Here is a 26,889-nt window from a genome sequence, read left to right on the forward strand (position 1 = left end):
ATAATTAGATTTCGACCCTGTTGTGACCATTTTTCATATTTGTATGCATGCTTAACTCTTTCCACACTAGCATTTTTTTTAAACACAGTACAGTCCAAAAGTTTGGAACCACTAGATTTTTTATGTTTTTAAAAGAAGTTTCGTCTGCTCACCAAGGCTACATTTATTTAATTAAAAATACAGTAAAAAAACAGTAATATTGTGAAATATTATTACAATTTAAAATAACTGTTTTCTATTTGAATATATTTGACAAAGTAATTTATTCCTGTGATGCAAAGCTGAATTTTCAGCATCATTACTCCAGTCTTCAGTGTCACATGATCCTTCAGAAATCATTCTAATATGCTGATCTGCTGCTCAAGAAACATTTAATGTGTACAATTGTACAAAATATTTGTGTACAATATTTTTTTTCAGGATTATTTGATGAATAGAAAGTTCAAAAGAACAGTGTTTATCTGAAATCTAATCTTTTGTAACATTATAAATGTCTTTACTGCCACTTTTGATTGATTTAATGCATCCTTGCTGAATAAAAGTATTCATTTCTTTAATTTCTTTTCAAAAAAATAAAAATAAAAATTCGTACTGACCCCAAACTTTTGAACGGTAGTGTATAATGCTACAGAAGCTTTGTATTTCAGATAAATGCTGTTCTTTTGAACTTTCTATTCATCAAGGAATCCTGAAAAAAAAAAAGTACACAACTGTTTTCAACATTGAAAATAATCATAAATGTTTATTGAGCAGCAAATCAGCATATTAGAATGATTTCTGAAGGATCATGTGACACTGAAGACTGGAGTAATGATGCTGAAAATTCAGCTTTGATCACAGGAATAAATTACTTTGTCAAATATATTTAAATAATACACAGTTATTTTAAATTGTAATAATATTTCACAATATTACTGTTTTTTACTGTATTTTTAATTAAATAAATGTAGCCTTGGTGAGCAGACGAAACTTCTTTTAAAAACATTAAAAATCTTAGTTGTTCCAAACTTTTGGACTGTACTGGACTGTATCTGAACGTGCAATATATCAAAAGAAAGAACAGGGGCTGTGTTTAAAAAAAAGTTTCTAGCTTCATGCATTTGAAAGTTGAAAGTTGTGGGTAAGTTTTGAGCAAAAAGCTGAGAAAATTGCATTTTTGACAAAGACTACAACGTGCATAAGAAATGCTTTTATCACTTGTTTCTGCTCCTTTTTTGCCTGTGTTTTGATCCAGAGAGTCTGTCCTCTTTCAGAATGCATAATAGCGCCACCTACCATATAACAGTTACCGTATAACCGGAAAATTCCATTAATAGAGGGGAAAAAGTTAAGCCCTGGGTATACTTCATTTTTTTTGCACATACGCTAGTGTACGCACACACATGAAGCCTTGCAAAGTATACTTTAATTGACTCATACGCGTACACAGGCATTCGACGCATGCACAGTTTTGAGCAGTCTCTCTCCACGAGTTACTACCCATGCAAACATCTTTGTATTCTTTCATGCTAGAGTTGTACAAATGAGTAAACTTTCTAACCCCTCTTCACACAATCTCTCATCTATATAGGCCTCAATTGTCTCTGTAGCTTGCATGTGTTCCGGTCTGTTCTGTTTATGCAGTTTTTCTTTGACTACCTTGTGAATCGACAGCACCAGGGCACGGTTGCCACCTTTTGGATAAACGAATTACTGCAAAAGAAAAATAAATGCGCATGTGCGACCTTACAAAAATCCGGTGTGGTGAGAAATCGAGTCCCCCCCCCAGGAATCAGGTCTCCTTTAGGACCCCGTGTGATCCTATTGGTTAACAGGCTTTTAATGGGTAGTATTTTTTCACATCCGTGACGGCAGCCATCAGCGTCCGTCTGCATTTTGGAGTAGTGAAAAGAGCTCTGACATCCCCCCCATTTTCCTATTGGTTCAACAGGCTTTTAATGGGTAGTATTTTTAATGTCAGATTAAAATTCCTGCAAAATCACATTATGATTTATATTGTTTAAAAAGCGTTACAATGACCATTAATGTCTTTTAAATAGGTTTTTTAGTAAGCCTATGTACTAGCATAGAAAACATCTATCCAATTAGCCTGTTAGCTTAGCTTATATTATATTAGGAGTGTTTTTTGCTTCCAATATCTGTTTCCAGTTTGTTTTATTATACAATACATAGGCATTCATCTTATATTTCAAGCATGTTGTTTGTGCGCTTAATGTAATAAACGTCATACAATAATGAAATGGGTTATAATTAGTCAAGACATCACCATAACAACTTTTGATCAGGCATTACCACCTGGGTCCTAAAGGAGACTCGATTCCTGGGCTGATCATGCACACACATGATTACTCATGACACCAGCGGTGTGCATACAGTACACATGTACTCTTCTGATGACTAAATTTGCGTCATGTGGACTGTACGCTGACCCTCATACACGTACCCTTAAAGAGTGAAGTATACTTTGGGCTTTATGCTGCCTTCATGTGCTCTTGGAATTATCGTAAATACACGTTTCCATAGGAAAAAATTGCACATGAACGCCCTCCAACATACCCTCCTAGCTCGTAACCACGGCTTCAGATGTGGGAATTATCAAATTTGCACATGAAGGCAGCATTAACATAAGTAAAATGCATCAGTGTACCTTGTTCCTGCCACAAAATGCCCATGTTTTTCTGAACATAGAACACAGAACATATATAAAATCATATTCTAATTAGTGTTGTCAGCAGTATATAAAGTTAAAATTAGCAATTTCAGATGTTGTTAAAGTTTGAGGTAAGTCATGATTTGTTGTGCTCTTGGTTGTGCCACAAAAGCAGTTTAGTAAATTCAGACATGGTAATGCTTATCTGTAGTGTGTGAGTACCAAATAGCTGCTACGCTTGTCTCAAAGATGCTAAAGAGCTCTGTAATGAATTGAGCTTGGCTAATTCTCCCACCCAGGACATACAAACACACAAATACAGCTCCCTCCCCCCTTTACGGCGGTCATTAGCGCCTGACATCCGTGACGGCAGCCATCAGCGTCCGTCTGCATTTTGGAGTAGTGAAAAGAGCTCTGACATCCCCCCCATTTTCACGCCTTTTAAGACTCTTTCATGGGCACAGAGGGGTCTATGACATGCTTTGTTATGTAAGGTATTACCTTAACTGTCCCAAGGATGCAACATCAAATAATGTGTGTGTAGACAGACAGAGATAGGTGGGGTTCCAATTAGAGCCAACAAAAGAGGGGAAAGTGAAAGAAAAACAAAAATATGCTAAGTTACGCTGAAAGTTAAATAAAAACATAAATAATTGACAGAAAGGAACAACCAAAAAGCAAAGGTGATCAATTCTAAAAGAGAAAATACAAATATTTGTGCATTATTTGTTATAGAATATATTGAGCTTAAATACCTGGTTGATATTTGTTGAACTGTTCCATTATTTTTTTATTATTTGGCAACTGTGTGCAAATATATTTCTATAAAGTTGAAAGAGCTTCTTATATTAATGATACTACCTAGATTTTTGGTTTGGGTTATATTTGAATATATCTTTACTTCACAATCACGAGCCAATGAACTACAGAAATTATGGCAAATTACAATTAGGATCTCACACAGACCTTCAAAGTGCTCTCATTAACTCTCACAGCAGATGTTTGTCTACTTCACTTCCCCTCGAACTGAACTTCTTTATGACCCGATGAATATATCCATATATATATATATGAGCTTATTAGCTGCTTATTTCTTTCTTTGAAAAAGAAAAGGACCATGACCACAACATCTTTGAAGACATTTACTGACCATTCTGTATTTCAGACATACAACATTGTAATTTCCAAACAGCATTTTACACTACATGTTTCTCTTTTTAACAAAAATAATATTAAGTAGCAGCAAAAGAACACACAATAAATAGACATCTTAACAACAAAGCCAAGAAAACCAGTCCGTTCTGGGTCCTCGGTATGCAGGCATTTGAGGTTTCAAGTTAAAATGAATCAAAAGTCAGTTTTCAAATGCATTTAATGGTACATCCTTTGGCACGATCGACAAGCACACCATCTTTTCTCACAGCGGAAAGAATACAAAGACCCTCAGATAAGCACACAGACTTTTCTTCAATTAAACTGAAGCAGGTTCTTTATTTTCTCACAAACAACATTTCAGTTAGTGCCACTTCACTCACTGTTCTAGAGTTTATCTGGTGCTCGCAGGTACCGGGTGACGCGTGCCATCGTATGGGTCAGAATCAGACCTCGTTGTGCAGACTTTAGAAAGCATCTCGTCCCGTCTCTTGTTCAGCTGTCCAATTCACCAGCACGAGTAAGAGAACAACGGGTATTGGCTCCAGTCCCCTACGTTTCCGTGGTGATACCCGTGATGGACGGCCTGGGTGCTGTATTCACTGGGTAGGTGATGATGGGGAGGTGGTGGAGGGGGGTATTGAGCGGACGCTGCCCCGCTCCACTGTCCCAGAGACTGTTCTGTGCTGTAGGGGGTGTAGAGAGGATGGTGGCCCAGCATACCTGGCTTGGCCTGGGCTATGGCCATGTTCAGCACCCCCGTGTAGTCCTGGTGCCCCGCGGAGGGATGTGGAGGGCAGGGCGGGATGCCGAACTCTGGGGCGGAGGGCTTGCTGGAGGTGTCGTGATCGGGCACGGTGGCAACATCCGGCACACGGGACTCGAAGCTGGAGCGGCCGGTGCTTCCACATCCACTGCTGCTGCCAGCACTGGAGGATGGCGAGGGGGACTTTCCGTATTCATGAAATCTGTGAAAAGATCCAGATTTAATCACTGAGACATTGATGAGGCAGAACATAGCAGAATAAAGGTCTTGTCTGAGGTCAGTACTAAGTACCTGTACGGCTGGTACGTGTTCTGTCCAGGTACGAGCTGTTCAGAGCTGTACATGTCTCGAGGGTCCGAGCCCAGTGGGGACTCTGCACGGAGAGCGTGGCTGTTGTCCCGGTCGCACGCACCTCCCCATGGGGAGTACCGCTCGGCCTTCACCTCCGACTCCTTTCGGCCCACGTGTTCATCATCCAGACCTTCACATGCAGATTGTTGAATATCTGGGAAGATGAATAAAGGAGACTTGAATAAGTTATAACTACTTGGGAATTTGTACTAGAGCTATCCATACTTTGCATAAAGAGAGGCATAAATTCAAATGTGAAGACAATTACCTCTTGGGCTTCCATGTTCAGAGTCTTTTGACACGTTCATTTTCTTTGCAACTCTCTCAGGATCAGCCAGACTTCTATTTGCTCGTCTGTGAAAGAAAAGTTCAATTAAGTAAACAATTTAAAGCAATTTATTAATCTTATTGGAAATTTAAAAAAATATATATATATATATTTTTTTTTTGGTATTTTACTTTACATGTTTTCTTTGTTTTTGTATAGTTATTCAAGTCTCTTATCAGTTAATATTTTACACTTTAAATGCTGAGTTAAAAACAACCCAAGTTGGGTTGAAAATGGACAAACCAAGTGGTTGGGTTAAATGTGTGTCCAACCTGCTGGGTAGTTTTATTTAATTCAACTATTGTTTAAAAATGATTATATGGCTGGCTTAAATTGAACCCAAAATAGGTTAAAAATCAGACACATAATTACTAGAGGCAACAATAATAATCAAAAGGTGAACATTTATCAATTAGCAATTTTATAAATGTTTATTGTTTAATTATTATTCATTAAACTTATTAAAACATGTTAATTTATAAACGTACATTTCCAACATATTTTGGGTTAATTTTAAGCAATAGTCATTTTTAAACAATAGTTGAGTTAAATATTAAATTGTCCATTTTCAACTCAACTTGGGTTTTTTTTAACCCAGCATTTTTTAGAGTGAATGAGGCTTTGTTTTCTAGATTTTAGAAAGTAGTTGGAATAGAAAAATCTAATTTACGAGCAATATTTGATGAAAATAAAATAAAACATCAAGATGATATTACCTTTTAGAGTTTGTACCCTCATCTCTGAATCCTTTGGCAAAGGGATTGTGGTCAATTTTCAGCTTTGTGATCTGTGAGAGAAATAATGTAACCATCAATCTCAGTTCTAATTAACTCTAATAAAAAAAATGCCATTATCTATTTAAGCTCAAAATATGTGCATAAAAACATATAGATGCTTTACATATCATAAACAATGAGAGGAACATGTTCTCCCCAATATTATGCCAATCAATGCGTTTTAAAATTTTTGTTTAAGTGTATAAAACTCTCACCTTTGTGTTCTGGTACGCAGTGACAGCAGTGAAGGTCGTCTCGGGGAAGGTAAAGGTTTGGAAGACACTCCAGCGTACACTGTACAGATCATCAGCCTGGACGATATGGAATCGCGGGTGGTAGCGGTGCATGGAGTGAAGGATAATCTGAATCAAAAGGAGAGATGTGGGTTTGAATCAAAGTCAAATGACTATTGAACAAATGTAAGATTGAGAGTGGGGCACTCACATGTCCATGCTGGTCCAGGGCATTGTTGGTAAGCTTGAGTTTGAGGAAGGACACGGGCTGTTTCATCCAGTGGCTGCCGGGCGCTGGTGAATCAGGGTGTAGGTACGTCCTGTATGGAGGCTGAGGCTCAGCCTTACCGGCGACTTCCCACTTGTCCTTGTTCCACTGCGGAAAAAGAAGCATTTCATTGAATCACTGACCACAGAACAGCGAACTACAGCTTCTACGCTGGCCGTGACATAAGGTGCCGGGGGTGCTGGGGTGTGAGAGTATGTGTGAACGAGAGTGTGTGTTGGGGTAAAACCCCCCAGTGGGTCTGTAAAAACAGGAAGAGTTGGGGCTCTTTGAAGTTGAGGAGCGCAATCAGTGGTGAGAACGTTCCGGGGAGACACATGTGACAACGTCCTCCCAACGCTCCAGCCGTTCACGATTGACTCCCAATTCAACCGCTCTTCATTTCAATAGGACACTAATAGTCTAGACAAGCCGGGTCTAATCCATTCAAATGGATAAGACTTTAAAATTGGCATTGAGACATTGAGAGATCATCAGTATGAACTTTATAGGAGAAAGACTAGATGAGATTGAGGTTCTAACCTTATATCTGAGACCGTCTTCAGGTACCATGTCCACCAGTAAGATGTATTTTGCATATGGCACCAATCCGGACAAGCTGATTTTGCAGTGTGGAAACATCCTCCTGTAATATAAGCATAGCTTAGAGTTAAGGTCTCACACTTACATTGAGGTCAATTCTTAGAGTTTAGCTGATCCAAAGACTTTAAAGTTTTAGTTGAGGAACTTGGTTCTAAGACGTACCTGCCAGGTTTGGTGATGATCATCTCAGTCCCGATCTCATGGAAGGATCTCCACAGATCCGGATCCTCTAGAGTCATTCGGATGTTGCCTTGGTGATAGGAATCGCCGGCTCCAGCCATGGAAGGCGGAGGAGGGAGGCTGAAATTGTGCTTGAGGTCTGAGGAAAGACGGAATATTTGAGATGTTCTGTCAGTGGCATCCCATGGAAGAAGTTTCCCAGAGAACTCTTGGAACTTCATTCAATCGTGCAGAACCACGTCCAAAAAGATGAGTTATCAACGACGATAAGTGTGTAAATAAATGGAGCACGGCAAGAGTAAGACTTGGGTTAAGACAAACACTCACCTCTGATAGACTGCATCATGTAGGCTTCCCAAAAGATGCCCTCCAGAAGAAAAGTTGATAGATGATAAATAAGCAATATCTAGTTCTTTCCGTTAAAAAACAAGTTCTCCATAAAAACTCAAAGGGCTCGAGTTAATTCCAGTGTTTGTTAAGTCCAAGGATGAAGGGCTTCAGTGCGTTATGTCTGTCTGTTCCTTCTGCCACAGATGCAGAGGAGGTGTCCCACACCTTTAAGTGGGTTCTGGGTGTGGGTGGGGCTTGAACCCCCATTCCCAGCCTTTGAAGTGACACGGTGATGAGTCAATGTCATGATCCTATTGGTTGATGGGCAGAATCAAAGAGAGTTAGCAGAGCCTTGATAGAGTCCCAACAGGAAGGGGACAAGCAGAGGAAACATGTCTTTATGAACTGCTAAAGGACTTTTAAACAAATACGTACAAGCCCAAAGAATACAAGATGGCAAATCAAGCACAAAATTCCCTTCATTAATCCAGCTAATGTGAGGAAGAGCAAAGACTTCACCTTCTAATTGACCACACTGACCCCTTCACGCAAACATAATCTGACACACTCGGCACTCGTGTTTGCCAATTCACACACACATCCACTAATTCTCACTGAAGCTACAGACACCAGGTCCTGATTTTTACAACCAGGTCCGACAGTGGTAAATAATTTAAAATGCAATTGATGTTGTCACTTGAGTTTCTTCGCTTTCTTTGCTTTTCAAAAACATTGAATTTTGATGGCCAATGCTTTCACAACTTTAGACAGTGGGTTGAACACATCTGCAGCATGAAACCAACTTAACCTTCAAGAAATGTGGGTCTTTTGAGACAAATATTGACCTACAGTTTTAAAACTAAAGCTTCTCAATGGTTCTTTGAAGCACCAAGAAACTACATTCTCATCAAGAACCATTTTTGCAATTTAGAGTTCTTGGAGTCGCTATATGGTTCTTTGGCAATTAAAATGTTCTTGATGTATTGCAAAGATGTCATCTATTAAAAGACAATGGGTTCTTTAGAGCTTGTTTTCAGAGAACCATGGAACTTCAAAGTTATGCTATGGCATCATGCTTTAAAATCAATATCAACTTCTGTTTTTAGTGGATTGATTTTACTTATTTAAAGTGTTCCGCATAGAACCACCATTTTAGATTCCTTTCGGTGATCAGTTCTTAAAAGAATCATTTTTTTTCTTAAGAGTGAAGAACATTTCAAGAATCTAAAGAACCTTTTGTGCAATGGAAAGTTTCTATGGACATTAAAGATTATGGTCTTGGATCCATTGATGCCAATAAGCAACTTTTGTAGAGAAGTTCTCTAAAAAACATTTGTGTTTAATGCTAAAAAAAAAAAACAACTGTTTGGGTGAACCAGTGTTCTAAATGAATCATTTTAACTGAATCATGTCACTGATAGTCTCAATGAAGGTGCCGATATAGTCGTCACATAAAGTCGTGATAGAGTTATGGCAGAAAGCGAACCCTGGGGTAAATCTACAGGTGAGCTGTACCTGAGAGGCAGCGTGTGTATGTGTGTTTGGTGGGAGGGAGGAGGTTGCGTATTCAGGGTGTCTAGACATGATCGTTCCTTGATGGTTAATCTCATTAGGAAGAAATGCTCTCTGAAGGCAGCAGGCTTTCTATTCATGCAGAGAGACACAGGCAGAGATACATAGAGAGGGACAGATAGATAGGGAACAGAGAACTGCGAGATAGCTCCAAGAAGAATTGAGGCTACTTTAGCAGTTCACAGCCTGTTAGCACCACTGATCTACAGATTCCATGTCTTTTTTTTTGAATAGGGAGAGTTTACTTGTATGAATGTCAACCATTGTCAGTCATTGTTATGCATTTGTGACTATATGCTGGAATGAGTGCTTGACTGACTCTGTTCACAAATGGAGGAACGTGAATTTAATCTACAAGCAGATGTGTCTTTTTTCCTGTGTGTTTCTTTGGTTAAGTTGAAGAAAGGAGGACTTAATTTATATATATATATAGAGAGAGAGAGAGAGAGAGAATACCAAATACCAAGAATACCAAATTTTGGAAAATTTGGTATTCTTTCCAATTTAAAATGAAAATAAAGTTTTTAAAATTAAAGTTATGTTAGAAAAGAAAACTAATGACGTAAAATGAATTAGAAATATTAAAGATTCTGCACAATTTCTTGGTAAATTTTTGACACTGATCTTGTGAACTCAAGTAGCTCAAGTGCTGCTGCCTTTACAGTAAAATATAAGCAAACCAAATACTAAGACATTTGAAAAGTTATCTTTTTTTTCCCAAGTAGGATGACCGTATATGATTCTTAGTGGATTCTGATCCAAACGGGACACAAATGTGATACTTTTGATTCAAAAGAGGATTCATTTGCAATTCTGTACATATTCCTTTAAAACAGGATTTGAAAGACGAAATTGGCTAGTTCTGGTGTTTTAACCCTCAGAAAACACAATCCACAGTTTGTTCTGTTTCTCCACCCTGGTTTAGAGCACTGTTAGCACAACTCTTTCTTATGCTAAACATAAACTCCAGCAAAACAGACTCCTAATCACCACCATTTCCTACGTTTGCAAGAACTCTCAAAGGACTGAAGCTCTTGAGAACAAATACTGCCATACATAAAAGACCCCAAAAATGATTGCTGTACTTGACGGCATATTGTTGTATTGTTGATACATACTGTGAATATGTACACTGTAAAAAAAAATATATTGGGTTGTTTTAACCTAGCGGTTGGGTTAAATGTTTACACAAATTGCTGGACAGTTTTATTTAACCCAACTATTGTTTAAAAATTACTATATGACTGGCTTCAAATGAGTCCAAAATAGGTTGGAAATTATAAATCAGACTCACAATTACTAGAGGCAACAATAATAATCAAAAGGTTAACATTTATTAATAAGCAATTTAATAAATATTTATTGTTATTCATTTTATTATTCATTAAACTTATTGAAAATGAACATGAATAATGCATGTTCATTTATTAAACATATTAATACATTTTCATTTCCAATATACTTTGGGTTCATTTTAAGCAAGCAATATAGTATTTTTTTAAACAATAGTTGGGTTAAATAAAACTACCCAGCACATTGGGAAAACATTTAACCCAATTGCTGGGTTTGTCCACTTTCAACCCAACTTGGGTTGTTTTTAATCTAGCATTTTTTTAGAGTGTATGCATTGGAAGAGATGGACGTCAATTGATTTTTTACACATTTAAGTCAATTATAATTTATAATGCAGTCTTTTCTTGCAGTTATTAATCTGAAAAATGGAAAAGTTCTCTTTATTTTGACCAGCTAGAATTGATTAACGTATTTACTCTCCATATCCAAAAAGTGCAATGATATTACAATGGTTTCCTGGACATGTAGCAGGGTAAAATTTACCATACACCATGGCAATACATGATATTCTTTGCAGTACCTTGGAAAACCATGTATATTTAATGGCACGTGAATATGGTAATTATCTAGTGCAATGATATATGAAATTATCATCTCATACCTTCACTGAACCATGGTACCAGTTATTTTATATTAGATGCAATATATAACAAGACTCATAATAATAATGCTCGGGTTCTTCCTGTTCATGAAAACATTTATAAATGAGTGATTAATGTATAATAAATGCGTTATAACAAATTTTAACACAGTGTGCAGTCCTTGAGTGCATTTCTCCATATTGATCAACAGCAAATTAACCTAAAGTGTGTCTTAACTGTTATTTTTAGTGGATGTAATAAAGCAGATTAAAACACTTGCTATTGAAGCAGCAGTTAAATCAGAGTTGCCTTTTTTATGAGCTAAAAGCCCTCAATAGCTGTGAATATATTGACTGAAAATATAAAGAAGTCTAAAAGGATTTGTATTAGGCTTATACCAAGCACATCTAAAATCCCTCACAGCTCTCTGGAGATTAACATCGAAAGGCCTAAACCTGGAGAAGACAGCAGAAGACATTAGCCAAGCACACGTTTAGCTATCTTTCCATCATGAAGGTGTGATGCCCAGGTTTCATTTCCTTCACCTGAAACTGGTCAGTAAGATTCACACATGACGCGTGGCTCTCCTCACTCCTCTGAGGTTATAGACACATTTCTGAGGGACTAACGAACACTTATATTAGCACCAATGCCAATTACCGTGTCATTTTAGTGCAATTTGTACACTAGATTAGATATTATGGTTGGACAGGGGTGAAAATGACTTATTATAGCCTTATAATACCTATTATAGTATGCAATAATTAAATTCAATTACATATTATTTCTGTGAATTTGTGTTTTACTCGAGTACAGCTTCATTTCCAAGTCAGGAAACTGGACATCTAAATGAATGGACAGATGTTCAACGATCCATAAACAACTATATTTAAATGTCAAAAACCAAATCCAACTGTGTTTCAGGACAGAGGTTTCAGTTAAACATCTGCAGTGTCCTACACTGTAAAAATGATTTTACAGCAAGTTGTGAATAAAACAAAGATTATTGGAGTATGTTTTACAATTCAGTTAAAATTTCACATTTAGTTCAATGTGTTATTTGCTGTTTCTTTGTGATTATTTGTGCAATTTACTGTCAATTTTGGTGAAAATGGTTTCAAAGTAAATCCAACTCCACTTCTTTTTTTTAGTGTAGAACAGTCAGTCAGAACACTGACATTGAGAAACATGTGATTAAAAAGTGGATTCTACACTCTTAGGCCCTGTTTACACTACACTGTTACACTTTACACATGTTTTTGTTTTAAAACGGCGTTTTAAAATAAAAATGATCCTCATACTGGTGTTTCCACAGCGTTTCACAACCGATATCCGTCTACACTACATGAATGAAAACACGTCATGAGTGTTCATGCACACTGGGCATGAGCGTAAACAGTTGCCTCTTGCGCATGTAGGCAACTGCAGTGTTAAAAAAAAAAATGCAGAGTTTAACTGCACAATGGCTGCTAAAAATGACAACAAAGCCAGCAAAGATTGCAGTTCAGTCTGCATGTTATTGTTTAAATGGTCGTCAAGGATACGCAGAGTGAACATGGGCAGCCGCGCCATCGTTTTCAAAAGTCTCCATTCATACTGAAACTCAACCCCAGGCAGCGACAGGTGTAACCGTAGCCAAACTTATGCATTTTAAAGCGAAAACGCACTAGTGTAAACGGGGCCTTAGAAGAAAAGATTCTTTATAGAATCTTAAGGAGTTCCATCAGGTGCTTCACATATAGAAACTTTTAGGGATTCCCATCATGGGATCATTTTATGGATTTAGTTGAAATAACCCATTAAACATGAAAGCAATAATTTAAGACATTTCTCCTTATATAGAACCTTTTTGGCATGAAGGGTTCTTTTAAAATTGAGTAAAGAACTCTAAAGTTCTATATAGAACCCCTTTGAACCTTTTTTTTCCTCTAAGAGTGTATTACCAAATTTACACAAAAGCTATGAAAACACAATCTGTACATTTTAAATACGTTAAAATATTTGGCTTGATGCTTGAATTATACTTGAAATGCCCCAAAAGTTTATCTCAGGATAGTGCTGGCAAAGCCAAGGTCATGGGTTTGATTGGCAGAGAACACACAGTATTGTCTAGCTTGAATACACTCTCACTTTAGATAAAGGTGTCTGCCAAATGCATTAAAATCACTTCAGCAGTTAGCCCTCACAGATAAAGTGTAGCATTTTGAATGGAGGAAATGTGAAGGTGTTTGTATATAGTTTTGATGTGAAAAGTTAATGCAGTAGAGACATTAAACACGGTGAGGAAACGTGAGGAAAGAAACTGTCCTTTGAGGCCCAACAACTAGAGTTAGCCGAAGGTATAAAAATGGTAGAGAAACAGAAAAGCAAATGGAAGAAACACAACATTTTTTTTTTTTTTTTTGGTGAATGGTGCCTAATTTATATGAATTCAATTTGTATGTTTTTGTACAATTAGGTTGGATCTTCATGCTTGTCTTTTCTTTCCTAAAATCATGAGTTTTCATGCGTACAAAAACATATATGTTCCTCACGAGATGGGGTTGGAAGACGTGAGCTTATCATATGCTGGTGTGTGAAGCGCTAATGCTTTCTGCTATGCTGTCATTTGAAACAAGTCAGTCGTTGAATCGGACACCAGCCTCCATTTTAAGGCCAGGCATGTGAGACACGGACTCGCCAGCTTATTAACACCTGCGAGGTGCTTATACGCCTGGAAATCAGACACATTAGATGGGTTTAATTATGATAAGAACTGTTGACTGTTTCCTAAAGACTAATGCTATTTCTTATGTTAGGAGTCATTTCTGTATTATATGCTCATTTTCTTCAACCTTTATTATTTAAAAAAAAAAACAGTATGCTTTACAATAAATACAACCACGTGAGACTAAATACTCTTCTTTAGTTTTTGAGAAATCCATGCTATGGTAGCGACGCCGCAAACTTGAGTTGCAAAAGGTCAAACTTTACCTCATTGACTTTTCCTCAACCCTCTGAATCTGTGAAATGTGTCATAAAATGATCCATATCCCCTTTGATCAGGTTAAAACATCATTAATGTGTAACTGAAAACACATGGCTGCTCTGTAGAGGAAACGTATGCTTGCGTGAAGTGTCGTATCTAAACATTACAGGAGGTTTCCTACTGTAGACCCCACAGGGATCAAGAGAGTCCCGCTGGGACGCGCCTCACTCACGCTGGGCTGGATGTGTGCTTTTGGACTCCAGCAGCTGATCTGAAACCAGTTTGGCTGGTGCTTTTTAGGACGGGGTGACAGTTCGGGTGGTCAGAAAGGCCGAACTGGAGGAAGTGACAATGTCACGGCCAAGACCACTACACTGGGGTCATTTCTGAACACGTTTCTGATGCATTTTGGCTCATGAGAAAGAGAAAATGGAGTTTGATTATTATGCCGAGTTATTAGCATAACATCCCAGATATGTTTCTTTCTCTGATTCTGATTTAAAAAACAGGAAATGCTGGAAAGAACAAAGTCACTCAGATCACACAGATTTTTTTTTTTAGCATGTCTTTAAATCTGCATCCATCCCGTATCGCAGACGCTGAAGTCAGGAGGTGTTAGCCACCTCTGCCATTTGCTGCACCTTGTGTGGACGTATCGTCACTCAATAACAGCTTAACAGCTGCCAATACACAGGCGCTCAGGGCTGGGATCAGACGGCTGAGGGGTCTATAAAGAGCCCCCCTGCCATGGGCCGACGAGAAATCTCACACCTTTCCCTGGCATTAGCGATGCAATCTTCCCTTTTGATGCTCTAACTGGCCACTTTAAGTGCTCAGGTACGGGCCGCCGGGGAGGACGCTGAGGCACAGCGCCGGCCGAACACTGGGTGATTCTGGTGCATCACATACACAATGATACGCGCCTGCATGCACGCTCAAACGCTTTCAGAAAGTTCAGTAAAGCTAGAGTAAATCAATGCCACAAACATACTAAACACACATTTTACAGGGTTCCCACAGATAGTTTGAAGCATGTCCATGATTCCCTTATCCAGTGATCTCCTTTAAATCAGGAATTGCGCTCACAAAGAATATTTTAGAATGAAACATAATTAGTCAAATGTATATTCAGGACTTGTTAGGATTAAATTATGTCCCATTTAATTAATTTATTTATTCTTTTGACGTTTCTGGTCTGAAAATTACAAAATTCCCCCATTTTTTTCCCAAGGTTTCCATGACTGTGAGAACATAATGTTTTAAAATAGTATTAATTAACATTTAATAAAACAATGCCAAGGTCACAGGTATAAATCCCAGGGAATGCATGATAAAATGAACAGATTCTGTCAAATGCATGAATGTAATATATTGCCTGGCCTATATTTAAAATTCCTTACGATTTCCATGTTTTCAATTTCCAAAGGCTGTATTATTTTATCATTCCAATGACCTTAATGTCTGACCAAGTTCAAAGATCTACTGCAGTGTTATTTTAATATTATTTATTTACTTTTATAGTATTTATTAATATTTTGAATTAGCTTTATTTATATATTTTCAGTTTTCATTTTAAGTAATTATGTGCTTTTATCATTTTATTAGTTTGCATTTATTGTTGATTTCTATTTATTTCAGTGCAACATTTCTAATGCTGAGCTTTTTCCATCTAAAATTGATATTTTATTTTATCTCAGCTCTATTTCAATAAAAGAAATTGGTTTTATTAGTACAGAACCCCGCACATGACATGCAAGGAAAAAATCGATTCGCTAAAAAATTCCCTCGATTCGCTAAATCATGAGCACAATTTACTAATTATTTCCCACGATTTGCTAAATTGTGCACGTGATTTACTATTTCCCTCAATTTGTTAAATCGTACAAGCGATTTACTAATTCAGTCCCTCAATTCGCTAAACCATACTCGCAATTTACTATTTCGTTCCCTCGATTCACTAAATTGTTCGCACAATTTACTATTTGGTTCCCTTGATGTGCTAAATTGTATATGCGATTTACTATTTCATTCCCTCTATTTGCTAAATCGTACACACAATTTACTATTTTGTTCCCTCGATTCGCTAAATCGTACACGCAATTTACTATATCATTCCCTTTTCATTCCCTCGATTTGCTAAATCATATGCGTGATTTACTATTTCGTTCCCTCAATTCGCTAAATCATACACGTGATTTACTATTTCGTTCCCTCGATTCGCTAAATCAAACACGTGATTTACTATTTCGTTCCCTCGATTCGCTAAATCATACACGTGATTTGCTATTTTGTTCCCTCGATTCCTAAATCGTGCGCACAATTTACTATTTCATTCCCGTTTCAGTCCCTTGATTCGCTAAATCATGTATGATTTACTATTTGGTTCCCTCGATTCGCTAAATCATACACGTGATTTACTATTTGGTTCCCTCGATTCGCTAAATCATACACGTGATTTACTATTTGGTTCCCTCGATTCGCTAAATCATACACGTGATTTACTATTTGGTTCCCTCGATTCGCTAAATCATACACGTGATTTACTATTTGGTTCCCTCGATTCGCTAAATCAAACACGTGATTTGCTATTTGGTTCCCTCGATTCGCTAAATCATACACGTGATTTGCTATTTGGTTCCCTCGATTCGCTAAATCATACACGTGATTTACTATTTGGTTCCCTCGATTCGCTAAATCATACACGTGATTTACTATTTGGTTCCCTCGATTCGCTAAATCAAACACGTGATTTGCTATTTGGTTCCCTCGATTCGCTAAATCAAACACGTGATTTACTATTTGGTTCCCTCGATTCGCTAAATCATACACGTGATTTACTATTTGGTTCCCTCGATTCGCTAAATCATACACGTGATTTACTATTTGGTTCCCTCGATTCGCTAAATCATACACGTGATTTACTATTTGGTTCCCTCGATTCGCTAAATCATACACGTGATTTACTATTTGGTTCCCTCGATTCGCTAAATCATACACGTGATTTACTATTTGGTTCCCTCGATTCGCTAAATCATTCACGTGATTTGGTATTTCGTTCCCTCGATTCACTAAATCATACACGTGATTTACTATTTGGTTCCCTCGATTCGCTAAATCAAACACGTGATTTTACTATTTGGTTCCCTCGATTCGCTAAATCATACACGTGATTTACTATTTGGTTCCCTCGATTCGCTAAATCATACACGTGATTTACTATTTCGTTCCCTCGATTCGCTAAATCAAACACGTGATTTACTATTTGGTTCCCTCAATTTGCTAAATCATACACGTGATTTACTATTTGGTTCCCTCGATTCGCTAAATCAAACACGTGATTTACTATTTCGTTCCCTCGATTCGCTAAATCATACACGTGATTTACTATTTCGTTCCCTCGATTCGCTAAATCATACACGTGATTTACTATTTGGTTCCCTCGATTCCTAAATCATACACGTGATTTACTATTTGGTTCCCTCAATTTGCTAAATCATACACGTGATTTACTATTTGGTTCCCTCGATTCCTAAATCGTGCCCACAATTTACTATTTCGTTCCCTGGATTCGCTAAATTGTACACGCGATTTACTGTTTCATTCCCGTTTTATCCCCTCAATTCGTTAAATCATGCGTGATTTACTATTTCGTTCCCTCGATTCGCTAAATCATGCGTGATTTACTATTTCGTTCCCTCGATTCGCTAAATCGTGCGCACAATTTACTATTTTGATCCCTCGATTCACTAAATCATATGCGTGATTTACTATTTGGTTCCCTCGATTCCTAAATCGTGCGCACAATTTACTATTTCATTCCCTCGATTCGCTAAATCGTACACACAATTTACTATTTAATTCCCGTTTCATTCCCTTGATTCGCTAAATCATGCGTGATTTACTATTTCGTTCCCTCGATTCACTAAATCGTGCGCACAATTTACTATTTGGTTCCCACGATGTGCTAAATTGTACACGCAATTTACTATTTTGTTCCCGCGATTCGCTAAATTGTACACGCGATTTACTATATCATTCCCTTTTCATTCCCTTGATTCGCTAAATCATGCATGATTTACTATTTGGTTCCCTCAATTCCTAAATCGTCCACACAATTTACTATTTCATTCCCGTTTCAGTCCCTTGATTCGCTAAATCATGCATGATTTACTATTTGGTTCCCTCAATTCCTAAATCGTCCACACAATTTACTATTTCATTCCCTTTTCATTCCCTTGATTCGCTAAATCATGCATGATTTACTATTTGGTTCCCTCAATTCCTAAATCGTCCACACAATTTACTATTTCATTCCCGTTTCAGTCCCTCGATTCGCTAAATCGTGCGCACAATTTACTATTTCGTTCCCTGGATTCGCTAAATCATACACGCCATTTACTATTTCATTCCCGTTTTATTCCCTCGATTCACGAAATCATGCGTGATTTACTATTTGGTTCCTTGGATTCGCTAAATTGTGCGCACAATTTACTATTTCGTGCACATGATTTAGCCTGCTATTTTTTCCTGGATGTCATGTGCAGGGCTCTGTATATTTGTTTTATATTTTGTTATCAACAGCAAAACTGATCTTCTGAACACAAACATTTCTTTTATTATTTCTTTATATTGTATTTAGTATTATTTATATTATTGGCTTATCAACACGATTAAAGTGCTCTTCGCATGCAGTCGTTGATTACATTTGAGCATTATTGTCAAGAAATACCCTGAGGCCACCTATGATTGGCTCGTTCACCTGAAAGGCCAACTTCCTTGCAGCATTTGCCTCAACCAATGACCCAACATCATTACCAGAACTACATAATGGCCTTATTTTAGATCAAAGTCCAAATGTACGTTATGACTCATAAGTAGGCTATTCAGTCGGATGGAGGCCAACAGACGGACACAGGAGGCAAACAATCACCACCTACCCCCACGTCCCCTACAAAAGATCTGACACACATTTGGTCCCATATGTAAGAAAACAAACCCTCAGCGTAGTGTTCCTGACAAAGGGAGTAAATGACACATTGGCAGCACTTCATAAGAAACCTCTGGCAGCTGCTAATGGGTCTTAATGGCCTTCCTCGAGTCTGAGGGCTTCACACCGGCCGGGACACTCCCTTTGACATGGCCTGGCTAAAAGAGATGGGGTGGTCTTCGGCCCGAAACGATTACAGGACGACTGTGAGGAGATGATATCATCATTTCCCCATAATTCCATTCATTTCTCTTCCATTTTTTTGATTGCATCATGGAAGCTAATGTCAAAATGTGGAGAGATTTCATAGTAAGCACGTTTATAAACAATAATTTAGAGTAACTACATATGGGTCAGTTGCAGTAAGGCACTGAAAAATAAATTGATCTAAATGAGACTGCGATCAAGCATAATCACGGACGCATTTCAAGCACACAGTCAAGATGTATAGAACATTTGTTTTAGTATTACTGCAGCAGTAACAATTTCAGTTCTCAAGGGGGCGATAGAGTGAACATCAAATGTCTGTGCAATTAAATTGTGCTGTTTTCAGGCAACTATCCATAAATATCAACATGTTAACCCTGTGAAGATATAATAGTAAAAACATTTGAAACAGTTCAGTTTATTAAACCTTTAGACAAAATTTAAAACAAGTTTGCATATGTTTTTCATTGAGTATCATATTTGACACATTAGGCTTTTATGGCTCATATAGTATAACAAAGTGAGAATATGGAGCTCATACTTGAGGAAAAAAACAGCTTAATTTTATTTAAACTGAGAAAAAAATTTGCTGCAGATGCTATATTTGGCCAAAGAGGAAGATGAAATTCTGATGCTTGTAATGTAAATCATTGAGATCTTTATAACAGTATAGCGACTACTTACAGTTCTTGCATATAAAAATATCAGTCATCTCTCTATATCTGCCAATAATAAAGATGAGATTTAAATGCTTAGTTTTATAAAAAAATATAGTGCAATGCAACACAATGATTGAGAGACGAAAAAATAAACCTTCCTCAAAAGATGATCATATTTGAGACTCACACTTGAACATGATTTTTCTAAAAAAATGATGTCTGGATAATCAAGTAAACCGAAGTTGCTTCAGTCCAGTAAATGTTCATCTTGAAATATTACTAACAATATTAAAGTTATTCTTACTTTTATTTCATAAAAATCATTAAATATTTCACATTCACAGCAAAAAGCCATATGCCACATCATCAAGGTGGACTGAAAAATATGCTTTACAGTACAATAGGCTTTACAGGGTTAACTGTTGCTCCGCCATGATAGTAACTGACCTGAAAGAGAATATTGACCATAAAGAACAGCAGAATCTTATACTGATCTAAAATGTGTACTTGTGCAACATTATATATTGAGCTATGACACATTTTGTAAAAGCTGACTTGCAGTGTTGATATATTTCCTGTTGAAATAGGAAGGCTTTAGACATATCAAAGGGCTTTTTAAAATAGCTTATTGGCTGTCTTCAGTTATGCCAGAATCAGAAATTCTGACTAGTTTCACGTGCATACGCACATGCATTTGTTAACCTTGATGGTAATGAATTTGGGGTGTTTTAAATGAGCAACCATGTGCCCGAGGTTTAGTCATTTGCATAAAACACGCCTAAATCATCTCCATATAAGGGCTTTCTGTACAAACTTTCATCACTCTCAGCAAACACACGACACTCTTAAAGACACGCTCTCGCATGTGCAACAAGGTCCTGTTCAAACACAATAAACACATTTTATTCAGATCAAGCTGTACATATGCATATCTGCATTTTGATGCAGAGGAACCTCACAGCTCGAGCTGTAACGCAGCTTTTCTTACTCTCGTTTTCTATATTTGGACCAGTCTACAGAATTGGAAACATCTCGAAAAAAATGTCTTTTTCCACAAATGTTGTATGTATGCAAATTGTATTGTAATAATATCCAAGGTACACATTTCTAGTAATTGTGCAGTTAATTCTCATATTGCATTCTCAGAAAGTTTTTTTGTCTCCCCAAATTTGTCACTACCGAAACACAATGATAAATAATTTAATAAGAAGGGTTATATTTACCTATTAAGATTTTGTTTGCATACCTTGTAAATATATTTTTTGCTATTTAAAAAAAAAAAAAAAAGTTCTCACAGGTAAATCAATAATAATTACAATTTTAATTTCCAGTGTAATTCCTAAGATTTGTTGTATTTTGAATCTAAACTTTCTTTGTAAAAGTCATAAAGTTTATCATACTGATTTCAAAGTGAAGGATTCACTAGTTTGAACCAAACACTATCGTAACATCTTAGTTGATCATTCAATATACTTCATTTTTGACAAAAATACCCATGTTTCGGTCGTGACTGCACATTTTCGGTAGTGATAGTAATGTGTTGGTAGTGACCACAATTTTAACTCACATAAAACACTTCTAAAACATATTAAAATACGAATGGTTTGCATGACTGTACTAAAATTGTGTTTATTTCCCCCAAATAAATGATTATGTGTTCCCTTTTGTCACTACCAAAACAATAATGACGTTTCAGTCGTGACTGTTCCGGTAGTGACAATTTTTGATACTTTTGAGCCGCTCAAAGATGATAATCAGCATATGGTTAGCTAACACAGTTCTGAACAGTTGTACACCGAAAAAATACATTTTATGGAATAACACCCAAAAAAGTTTGCTTTATTGCATAAAAAAAGGTGTTTGGTAGTGATATTCCTTAAAGTTGCACACAGATTTTCAGACTTTTGAACACATTTAACTCAAAATAATGGACCTGTCTACTCTGTACAGAAGAGGATTAGGGCCAAGCAATAATAAAAAAATAAAACCATCGCGAGATTAAAGTTGTTAAATTTCGAGAAAAAACTCGAAATTTTTTCTTGTAATTTAACGAGTTTATTCTCAACATTTTATCTAGACTTTTTTCTTGAAATTTAACGAGTTTTTTCTCGTAATTTAACGAGTTTATTCTCAACATTTTATCTCGACTTTTTTCTCGAAATTTAACAAGTTTTTTCTTGTAATTTAACGAGTTTATTCTCAACATTTTATCTCGACTTTTTTCTTGAAATTTAACGAGTTTTTTCTCGTAATTTAACGAGTTTATTCTCAACATTTTATCTCGACTTTTTTCTTGAAATTAAGGAGTTTTTTCTCGTAATTTAACGAGTTTATTCTCAACATTTTATCTCGACTTTTTTCTTGAAATTTAACGAGTTTTTTCTAGTAATTTAACGAGTTTATTCTCAACATTTTATCTCGACTTTTTTCTTGAAATGTAACGAGTTTTTTCTCGTAATTTAACGAGTTTATTCTCAACATTTTATCTCGACTTTTTTCTTGAAATTTAACGAGTTTTTTCTCGTAATTTAACGAGTTTATTCTCAACATTTTATCTCGACTTTTTTCTTGAAATTTAACGAGTTTTTTCTCGTAATTTAACGAGTTTATTCTCAACATTTTATCTCGACATTTTTCTTGAAATTTAACGAGTTTTTTCTCGTAATTTAACGAGTTTATTCTCAACATTTTATCTCGACTTTTTTCTTGAAATTTAACAAGTTTTTTCTCGTAATTTAATGACTTTATTCTTAACATTTTATCTCGACTTTTTTTCCTCAATCTAACGACTTTTTTCTCGTAATTTAATGACTTTATTCTCAACATTTTATCTCAATTTTTTTCTCGAAATTTAACGAGTTTTTTCTCGTAATTTAACGAGTTTATTCTCAACATTTTTTTTCGACTTTTTTCTCGAAATTTAATGAGTTTTGTCTTGAAATTCAACAACTTTAATCTCGAGATGGTTTTATTTTTTATTATTGCTTGGCCCTAATCTTCTTCCGTAACTCTGAAAGAGAGGCTAGAGAGGAATATGTCCTGATCAAAAATGCAGAAGTGTGTTAAAAAATAGTCTCAGACAATGGACTAAAATATATACTGTTTCGGTTTTAACAAAGTTTCATTATTTAAAAATAAAATATAAAATATTTTTTTTTAACCTCACTTTTAAAAAATAAATAAATAATACAAATATATATCTTTTTTTTTCTTTTTTTTTTTAAATGAGGGGTTAGGGTTTGGGACAGATACCTCCCAATTGAAAGTACCCAATAAATGATGATTTTATATATATTAAGCTTTCTGATATTTTGAATATTATTGTGAGATTCAGTAATAGAAGGATCTTAGTTAACATCTAAGATTTGAATAATTAAATGCTTTTTAAATGTGTTTTTTCGTTGTGGGACAGCAGTTTGCACCAGTTCAGTAGAATGGCCCATATATTTACACTACCGGTCAAAAATTCAAGTGGTCCTCACTGCAAAGCCAAATGACATCTGGCTCCCCCTCTCTGGACTGGAGTTTGACCTAGATCTGTTTTGGGATAGGGTGAGAGGCTGCTCACTGCAGAGCCAATGGGTGGAGCCACACCCTAACCTTTACACTAAGCATATCTACACCCATTAAGTCCACAGAGGTCAAGCTCCACCCATTATTTCCAGACATCATTTGGCTCTGCAGTGAGCACCACTTGGATAAAGTTAGGGTGTGGCTGGACCTTCAAGCTCCACCCATTACATCATACTGAACGTCAAGAACGTTAAATAAAGAATTATTTTTATTTTATTTTTCTTATGCTAACCCAGGCTGCATTTATTTGTTGATAAATACAGTAAAAACAGCAATATTGTGCAATATTACAACTTAAAAGAACTGTTTTCTATTTGAATATTTAAAAAAAAAAAAAAGTAATTTGCTCCTGTGATACAGAGCTGAATTTGATTGGATGAAGGCAGATCTGAACATGAGCTTACAGTCAATTGTAAGAAAGTTGTGATTTTAAGTGGACTAAATGACATACGTCACCAGAGAGAAGTCTGCCGTCTCACTGGAAGATCCAGTTATGATTTTTGATTAAACATTACAAGGTTAAAGACAATGCATTCACAAAATTGGGTGAACTTTCATTTCATGTTGACTAGCACATAGATAACTCACATGATCTAAAAGCCATGAAACTTGATTTAACTTGATATCTGAAGGTGTTTGTAATCTCAAAAAAAAAAACAAACACACACCAAAGATCAGGTAAAAATGTTGTAAGTGTATTTTTGGTTTTGTGATATCATCAATGCAGCAAGTCAGAAATATCAATCTTCTCAGAAAAAAGCCTGAGGACAGTATAATACCCCACAGAAAAGCTCCCATCTCTAGAGAGCAGAGGATTTACCCACCTCGTCTTACATTCTTAACACAAGCATAGAGACAGCATTCAAAAGACAACAACAAACAAAATATTATTTTACAAAGAGGAAAAAATAGAAACATCTGTTTACAGGTAGTTTGGTCACACATGCTCATTGCATCGAAACATTTCAAAGTCCTTCAAAGTCTTGAAAAATTCTGCACTCAAAAAAATACTGGTAGCTATTTATCCATCTACAAGTAGAAAACGTTCGGTAAAAAACATTCCTCCGTCTAAATGACTCTTTATATCAGAACTGGAAAAACTTCCAAAAACAGATCTGGTTGGGAACGCTACCAGCGGCAGCCACGATCGCCGTCTACATACAGACACGTCACGAGGAAACGATGACATGCTCTTAATGCTCCGAGATAAAGCAGTGCTACTTCAATTTGAAACTAAATCCCACAGGTCCAGAACCTCAATAGAACTAACATTAGGCCACTTTTCCTTGATTAAAGGGACAGTTCACTCAAAAAGTACTTCATTTTCTCACCATCATGTCATTATAAACTCGAAAGACGGCTAAAGATGATGTTTGGCAGGATGTTCACGCTGTTCTTCCCCATACGGTGTAAGTTAACGTTGGTCAAAGGCTCCAAAAATGACAAAAAAAGTACCATAAAATAGTCCATATGGCTTGTGCACTAGATTTCAAGTCTTCTATAGCCATTTGACAGTCTTGTGTGAGGAAGAGAAAAATCATTCACCGAAAACCTGGTGTGACGTACCATATTAGAACTTCAATTACTTGAAAAATAGGTGAAAATATGGTCATATGGACTATTTTTTAAGGTGCTTTTTGTGAGTCTTGACAGCTCCAGGTCTAAATCCACTTTCATTGCATGGAAAGAGCAGCGTGAACATTCTGCTAAATTTTCACAGAAGAAAAAAAGAAAAACATTTTATTGTGAACTTTCCATTTAACCATTCAAAGAAAAGCCAAAAATAAGGGATCAGCACCATTTTTAGGCATTTTCATCTGATTAAGAAAAAACAATGGCTGTGATGGCAGACATAATCCTTGAAAAAAATACAAATAAAAAAGTAATTCTATTCTTCTGTAGCTAGTTAGATCACATTCATATTTGAACTGCGATATGAATAATCGTCACATCTTCTCAGTGCTGGTGGCGTGCTGTTGTTTACGATCCTCGAATGGAAATGTAATAAATCAGGTCAAAAACGTGAGATACTAACAGTAATACAACAGCAATGGGATTTTTGGTGTCTTAAAATATACTTGATATTTTTTTTACAACCAACAGATTACCAATCCAGTAATCTATAATAATTAAATATATAAATTGAACTCTTGAGGTGCTGTGAAGGAACTGGTAGAACTCTCCTTTAAAAAGCCGACAGCTGAAGCACGGACGACCGGACAAACGGAGATGCTCCGCGGGCACTATACGTGCAGGCAGCTCTGAAAAAACAAAGAATAGCGCACGCACGAACACATATGCAGAAACACAGAGACGGCTGGAAAAACTCTCACTTTTGCATGCTGACATCCCAAGAGGATCTTCCACGTTTTGGTAGCGATGCCACCCAAACTTGGTAGTGATATGAATCATGTTTATTTTACACCGCTGAGCTGAGCAAACATCAAGCAAAACGTTCTTCCTGTTAAATCTGTAAACAACATCATGATGGATTTAATGCCCAAGAAACTCTGAGAGAGTAAATTGCATTACACAAACTGCCAATATTACACAATCCATCCTTAAAAGTAGAACATTTTTTACTGATTTTCCATGAATCCAGCGTGGTGGCTGCGGTTAGCTGTGAGCGTCGTTTTTAACTGCTGGAGTAAAAATGGCACTTTGCAAGATTGTACACAACGAAAAAACAACAGAAGAACACAGAAACCCAGTCCATGCTTAGCAGCAGAGGAGCAAAAACAACAGGACACAAGTGCCAGGGTAGGAAAAAGCCCTTTCGCTGAAAAACGTGCATACAGCGGAGAAAAACGGACTCGGACGAAACCGTCAACGATTAGCTGCAGATACACGATTAAAAAAAAAAGGAGATTTCACTTCAGAGTTCAGCTGGAGTTCTGCAGCAGTGCGGGTCAAAGCTGTACGGCTCAAATGTCCATGTAGTCGTCTTCCTCATCGGACTCGCTCTCCAGGGAGGATTCCTGACTCGACGTCTCTTGCACCTCTAAAGCGGGCTGAGCGAGAGTGTCTTTCTTCACGTTAGCTGCCGACTGAGAGGACAGGATCACATTCTGATGGAGAAACCAACAAGAAATAAAGAGAACGTGTTAAGAGCATCTCATGATCTGCAGTGGACACTTAAAGGATTAGTTCACTTTCAAATGAAAATTAGCCCAAGCTTTACTCACCCTCAAGCCATCCTAGGTGTATATGACTTTCTTCTTTCTGATCAACACAATCTGAGAAATATTAATAAATATCCAAGCCTTATAATGGCCGTGAACGGGACCAATGAGTATGAAGCTCAAGAAAGTGCATCCCTCCATCATAAACGTACTCCACATGGCTAATAAAGGCC

The 26,889-nt window shown here is 36.8% G+C and overlaps 2 protein-coding genes across 8 annotated transcripts in view; both read right to left on the bottom strand.

The window, feature by feature from the left end:
• Nucleotides 1-3,530: 3,530 nt before the first annotated feature.
• tbx16 (T-box transcription factor 16) lies at nt 3,531-7,761 on the bottom strand. The gene is made up of 9 exons (XM_048211010.1): nt 7,632-7,761; nt 7,287-7,443; nt 7,065-7,167; nt 6,468-6,632; nt 6,239-6,385; nt 5,964-6,034; nt 5,188-5,273; nt 4,860-5,073; nt 3,531-4,770 (listed from the first exon to the last, which is right to left on the bottom strand). Exons 1-9 carry the CDS (start codon nt 7,648-7,650, stop codon nt 4,311-4,313), a joined length of 1,422 nt encoding a protein of 473 aa, XP_048066967.1. The 5' UTR covers nt 7,651-7,761; the 3' UTR covers nt 3,531-4,310.
• Nucleotides 7,762-24,208: 16,447 nt separating this feature from the next.
• Nucleotides 24,209-26,889, bottom strand: part of cabin1 (calcineurin binding protein 1) — a 127,030-nt gene continuing 124,349 nt past the window's right edge. For all 7 annotated transcript variants that reach the window (XM_048210955.1, XM_048210956.1, XM_048210953.1 and 4 more), the window contains one exon: nt 24,209-26,602. In XM_048210955.1, the coding sequence (XP_048066912.1) occupies nt 26,459-26,602 (144 nt within the window). In that variant the 3' untranslated portion in view covers nt 24,209-26,458. The remainder of the gene's footprint in view (nt 26,603-26,889) is intronic.

This window comes from Megalobrama amblycephala, linkage group LG12 (assembly GCF_018812025.1).
Source record: "Megalobrama amblycephala isolate DHTTF-2021 linkage group LG12, ASM1881202v1, whole genome shotgun sequence".
NCBI lineage: Eukaryota > Metazoa > Chordata > Actinopteri > Cypriniformes > Xenocyprididae > Megalobrama > Megalobrama amblycephala.